The sequence below is a fragment of the Varanus komodoensis genome, unplaced genomic scaffold (genome assembly GCF_004798865.1).
Source record: "Varanus komodoensis strain SLA01 unplaced genomic scaffold, ASM479886v1 scaffold39, whole genome shotgun sequence".
Lineage (NCBI taxonomy): Eukaryota > Metazoa > Chordata > Lepidosauria > Squamata > Varanidae > Varanus > Varanus komodoensis.
Window position 1 is genome coordinate 4,457,601 of NW_025335922.1, and position 6,280 is coordinate 4,463,880.

Here is a 6,280-nt window from a genome sequence, read left to right on the forward strand (position 1 = left end):
ATAGGCAGCAGAACTACATGAGTTCCATGGGTACTCTTAGCGAGACAGACAAGCAGCGTCAGTTCCAGATCTTCCACGTCATAAGTAGTTTTGCCCACAAATATTTTGTGTGTGGTGACCTTCTCCCAAATTAATTTGGTCCTCCTTTTTGCAAGCTTTCCTGTGAGCTTGAGGGAAAAGATTGGGAAAAGAAGCATGTTTCTATCCAAAGGAGGTACATGACAGAGCCTCCCATGAATGGCCTGCAATCCAATGCTCCCCACCCACAGCTTGGCCATACCTGCTAGATGGTTGGTTCTAAGCCAAGCATGGTGCAATCCTCCCTCCGTTTCCCCTTTCCCCATACAGGCTCAGATTCAATTAGGCTGCAGTCCTATATACGTTTTCCAGGGAACAGGTTCCACTGAATTCAGTGGGGCTGACTTCTAAGCAAGTCCAGAGACGCAGAGTTATCGGATGGGCTAAAAATATCCCAAATAAATGAATAAATAAATAAGCAAGCAGGTTTAAGACTGCACCTTTCATCCTTTCCTCTGGCACAAACGATCATGTGCTGATATATCTAAACTGGCAATGTACGATTTGTGCTTCTCCTCCCTGGACTCCATGTGTTGATTTGGGAAGTAATTCTATACATGCGTAGACAGAAAACACCCAACACTAGAAACTCCCATGCTGGCTGGAGGATAATGGGAGTTCTAGTACTTTTGCAATGTGCATAGGATCGAACCCTTAACTGCTTAAGAGCCATTCAATTATCCCAGACTCAGTAAAAGTAACAATATCATCTTTATTGCCATCATTTCATTCACTGATGTCACAATAAGGTGGGGAAGGGGGAGGACGGGTCCCTGTTTACATTTTCCAACCCCAGGACACCTTATATGCAATTGATCCAAGATGGGGAACATTAGTTGTACTTCGGTCTCACTGTGATGAATGGACAAGTATATCACAAGTTAGCTTCTTCCCACTGAAATCAAGATAGTTGCAGCTTGAATTCCATGGCTTTCTGTGGAGCTTAAGCACAAGTAACTTTCTCTGGATTGGGGACAATACATCTGTTTATACAAATAGTTTTACTAACTGTTTTTATAATTACAGCACTGTTTGCCTGCTAAACCACCAGTGAAAGCCAGACAGTTATTTCAGGTGGAAAAAATCTGGAAACCAACTCATCCGGTTTTATTGTTCTCTTTGGCTGAAACAAGCCAAACAAAGATTACAATAAGTCAAGAATATTTCCAATTTTAAAGTCATTTCAGTCATAATCACCCCCACATTGCTGTAAAGAGCATAAATAAGGAAATGTTAGGAACAGTATTGTTTTTTCCCTTTCCAAAAGCATCCGAAGACTGCCCAGAATGAATTATGCTAGTGAACCAGCCATCTCAAATACTGAAGGCACCTTTTTATCCCTTTGCAGGGGGATTAATTTGGTCCTGTAGGGAAAAGAACAAGCAAATTTTGAAATAATGTAACCCCCGCCTTTTTGAAGCTGTCAGTTTCCTAACTGCAGACTTCCTCAAACTCACTGTAAGGGGATGAAGCTAACGAGGTTTTAGATTCTCCATCACTGTTGCATTCCCTTCTTAAGCTAAGACCAGAGGTAGGTTGCTCCTCTGCAGCTGGAGCAGCTGCCTTAGCATTTGTCCCTAATGGATGATAGTCCAGCAAATTCTGAAGGTGTTTGATGTAAGTTATGGCAGCTCTCAAGGTCTCCACTTTGCTGAGGCGCTTGTCAGCCAGCTCCTTGGGAAGATGATCTCGGAGGCGTGCATAGCCCTCATTCACACAACGAACCCGCTGCCTCTCCCGCTCGTTCCTCTTGCGGATGAAGGCAGGCTCAAAAGAGTAGTCATAGACTCCTACGTACCCTGAGAAAGGAAGGTAGGAGAACCTTCCTGAGTATCCATTGCAGGCTTGGTGGTCCCAATATGTTGGTTCAAAGTGGAAAGGAACTCCAAACGGCTCTTGGAGTGGTAAACCATGAGAACTGGCCACACGGCTGCTTCCAAGGGATGCTGGTCCTGAGAAAGAGATCCTGTTCAATAGCCTTTCGTCTTTATTACTTCCCATCACGAAGCAGTACAGCAGCAGCTTCCAGAACAGACTTTATGGAATTAATCCATTGGCATGAAGATGAAGCAGACCGGCTTGACAAGGTAGGAAGGTAGGTATATCTTGGTGATTCTCAGAAAAGCAGCTACATGCCTCAGGTTCGTAGCAGCAAGAATGCTTCTGAAATCCCTCTCAGGTTTGAGTACCAGCTTTGCTCCTGGATCTGTTATTATACTGGCAGGATGTCTCCTAATTTATAAGTAGGCTTCTAGGACCATCACTCCACACTTTAAACCCTGGTTTTCCTCTGATCTTCATATTTCAAAAGATAATGAGAGGGTTCCTGTGTTCCTTTTCTCCTAGCTTGGATGTGTGACTACAGAGGTAAAACCAAACATAAATAATCTCCCAGGCTGTAAACACTCCTTATGTATTGTAATCCATAGTGCCCTTTGATATTACCTGCCTCCAAAAGGATGAGCAACTTGAAAAGTTTACAGGCATCTGCCAAGTGTTGCCAGATTTCCTCCTCCTCCTCCACCACCACCTCAAGAACCAAGGATCTCTTGTCTGCCGAGAAGCTAGCCAAGGGCTTTTTTGTACCGAAATCCAAAGGGCAAGAGCAGCCCTGGTTGCTTCCGTTGCTCTAAAGTAACTGAATCAGTTAGTTCGCAAAGTTTGCAAACGTGTGCCATAACTGAGCAGTTTGTGTCTGGTGGGGAGAGGGGCACTGAAATGTGATGTAGCATATTTATAATTTCAAGAGTGACAGCGCTCCCTGGTGTTGTAGAGTGTGTCCATCAAAGCATGCACACTCCAACCACTACTGAAAGGGTGTTGGTATTATGCAATATTTTTGCAGCAGCTGTGAATACTTCCTCAGGGGAATTTTGCCTGTATATGTGTATTTATTTATTAAAGAAGAGATTTTTAAAACAGCTTTTAGGGCAGATTGTTCTTACAACCCTCTGCATGGTACTCACAGGTATGTCCTGCTGAGATCAATGGGACTTACTCCCAAATAAGTGTTTGTAGGATTGCAGCTGCTCAGAATTAGACAGCAAACATAACAATATAAATTCATCCAGTTAAAATCCATGTGACACCCTTGAAATGAGCAGTGAAGCTTACTCAAGCCTGTTTCCAGACAGTTGGTTCCTCATGCTCAAAATGGAGTGCACAACAATTCCATCTTGTCTTCTTGCACAGATTTTTTTCTGGGAAGAAGAAAAGTGGGAAACACATGGGAGAGCTGCAAATGAAAGACATTGCCATCTTGATTCCCCACCCCATTCTGCTGATGGGGCACAATAAAAGCCTGGCATGGTAGTATCCCTAGATATAACATGAGATACCTTGCACATACCTTGCATGCCCAGAACTGCCCTCTAGGACCACTCCAAAATCCACCTTTCCTCGAAGCCCTGGACACAACTTCTCAATCCTCTTAACTTAATACTGCCTTCCCCAACCTGATGCCCTCCAGATGTGTCAGCCGTCCAGGATTTCAGGAAGGATTACATTTCCTGTAATCCTTCCTTCAGCCATGCTGCTGGGACTCTGCCCCTTAAAACTAAACTTAGATATATGCAAAGGAAACAAATCCATCTCATCTCCATTTCCTTCCCATTCTTCTGTGGTCTTCTCTCTGCCAAAATCCAAGGGTAAACCCCTGGGGGTAAGAACCAACTGTCCTATTGCACTGGGTAAAATGCCACACACTTCTGGATGGTGCTCAAGAAATAAAGTATGCCATTATCACTGCCACACTGTTTCTTTTTCATTAAACATTCTTTGTTCAACAGGAATAACAATGTTCCTTTGTCATAGCAGGAACTGTTCACTCCAGTTTTCTGCCTATGGAAGGTATTCACTTGGATATATGTTACTGTTGTGGTTTCCGCCGCCATCATCATCATCATCATCATCATCATCATCATCATCATCATATTTCTGTACTGTCAATAGCCAAAGCTCTCTGGGAAGTAAGTATGCTTGCTATGAAGGATCCCATCTCAGTCCAATAGTTGATTTCAGACGCAATCCTGTGAGTTGTGCTCTTGTTGCTCATAAGCCCCTGAACTCAGAGGGCTACAGAACAGAGCACAAGGGCAATCTCAGCTTTTCAGGAGCTCTGGTTCTGCAGTTTTGCTAGATTTTTTCAGCCATCTACCTGGGATTCCACAGAAGGGGGAGAGAAGCAGACTGAACAGGAGACAGGATAGCTTGTATCCTCTGCCTTCTGCCATCTCTTCTCTTTCCCATTCACTCAAATGACCCCCTTACCCTTCTCCCAAGTTGAATTTCCAAGTTCTTTCCACACTGGCTGTGCGGGGGCGAGAAGAAGGATCACAGCACAGCTGCTTACCCCCAAGGTCAGAGCCTTGTTTTTGTCTTCCAGATCTGGGAATCCAAATTGTTCTATGGCCCGCAGAGAATACCCAGATGCTACAGGATTGCTTTCTTAGCCTAGATTGGTCAGTCAGTTCCAAAGTTTTATTACTGCTTCATGGTTTATCATAAAAACCAAGGTCATAACCTTATCTGTACAGGTTATGCTGTAGAGATAAGGGAACTGAAGTCACAAGGTCATGAGAACAGCCCATTTCTTTTTCCTGGCAAAATAACAGCCAAAAAAAGGACACTTATAAATTATGAAATTCCCAGAAACAGCAAGATGATAATAAAAGTCTGGGTCCCAATCCTGCTACTTATTTATACTGAGTTCACTGGAATGACTAGTAATTTGAACTTTATTGTTTAAGTGTCACGGAGTTAAGAAGTTCTGGGGCCTTGTTTGTCAAAGCCATTCCTAGTGCTTGGCCATAGATTAAAAGTCAAATTACATTTCTGTAAACTAACACAAACACTCTTTCTTGCCATTAGATGTTTATTTTGGTGTTTAATGTAAACTGGCTTCACCTCTGATCTGCATTCAAAAGACACTTTCTTGTCATTATTTAAAACATGCTTAATCTTTGCAAGAAAAGAAGGAAAATAATATGGGGAGAAAAGATATTATATGGTTTGGAAAATTAGAAAAGATAGTATGAGATCACTAATGGTGATCACTTTCATTTGCAAAAGGTTAAAAAAAAAAGTATTGACACAGTTTGGAGAGCACTTTCCACCAAGAAACTAATGCAATTCTTATGGAGCATAAAATGCCCTATTAGGCATGTCATATCTTGCTTATGAAGAGGAAAAAGAAATGGCGTCTTCAGGGTGCAATATATACATGTAACCAATTTAATTGTTCAAGACAGTAATCTAAATAAAGTTGGTCTTTTTTTCTTGAAAAAAATTCTAAACATCATGGCTTTTAAAAAAATGGAATTCTAGCTGTATTTAAGCAAAAAATAGTGGGGGCAGGAAAAATGTTCATTCTTTCAGCAGAGACTGGATCCCATCCTTCAGTCTCTCCCCACAGTCTTCTCCAATCCTAATCCGAGAGATAAAATGCGCCACCCTGTCCACAACAGCTGGTTGGAATTAAGCCCAGGTGAAACAAGGGCAGAACGACATGCACTATTAACATGTGCAGTATGGATGCAGTTATTTATTTACTGAAGTGTAAGTGCACAGGGCCCCAGATTGCCAAGTGTTCAAGGAATTCCCATGCAGAAAGGAAGATGGAATAGCTGCCCAATGCCTTTGATAGCTCGAGGTGCTGCCCACTCAGAATTACTTCATGTCACATAATAAAGCCTGAAAATATGCACATTGGGCATAATTTCATCAGGCTACTTTTTTCCAGATTCAATGTAAATTGTGCTCACTAGCTTTTAAAGTCTTAAACAAGGGGCCCTGGTGCTGGCTAGAGTAGCCATGTATCCTCACTTTACTATTTTTACAGAGGACAGTCCTTTGAGGGGCTTTTAGAGGACCATTCTTTATTTAGCGGTGTCCTCTATTTGAAGGATTTTGCTGTCCAATTCAGTTTAAAGATAAAAACCCCTCAGAACTGTTGGCTGTTCACAATTAGTGGCTGGACAGCAGATCTAACAGACAAGCTCACAGGTCATCTGGACAATTTTGCACTTTGTGGCAGCTTGCAAGAACCCAAGTCTGCATTGCTGCATATAAAATAGCAAGTGTAAATCACTTTTATTCCTCCCTTTTAGCAGTTCCTAGGTAGCCACCCTACTGCCGGTTCTTGCACTTTTGTCCTACTCGTAGGACTACTGTAACTGCCCCACTTGCTCAGCCACTGCACAAA

At 42.5% G+C, this 6,280-nt stretch overlaps 1 protein-coding gene across 1 annotated transcript; it reads right to left on the minus strand.

Annotated features, from left to right (window-relative positions):
* Positions 1-1,509: 1,509 nt before the first annotated feature.
* Positions 1,510-2,079, minus strand: ASCL4 (achaete-scute family bHLH transcription factor 4). The gene has a single exon (XM_044441066.1). The coding sequence runs from the start codon at positions 2,077-2,079 to the stop codon at positions 1,510-1,512; it is 570 nt and encodes a 189-aa protein (XP_044297001.1).
* Between the last annotated feature and the right edge of the window lie 4,201 nt (positions 2,080-6,280).

What these genes read in the sequence shown, in the direction of transcription:
- ASCL4 (XM_044441066.1), bottom strand. Translation starts at nt 2,079, where the DNA reads ATGGGAAGTAATAAAGACGAAAGGCTATTGAACAGGATCTCTTTCTCA.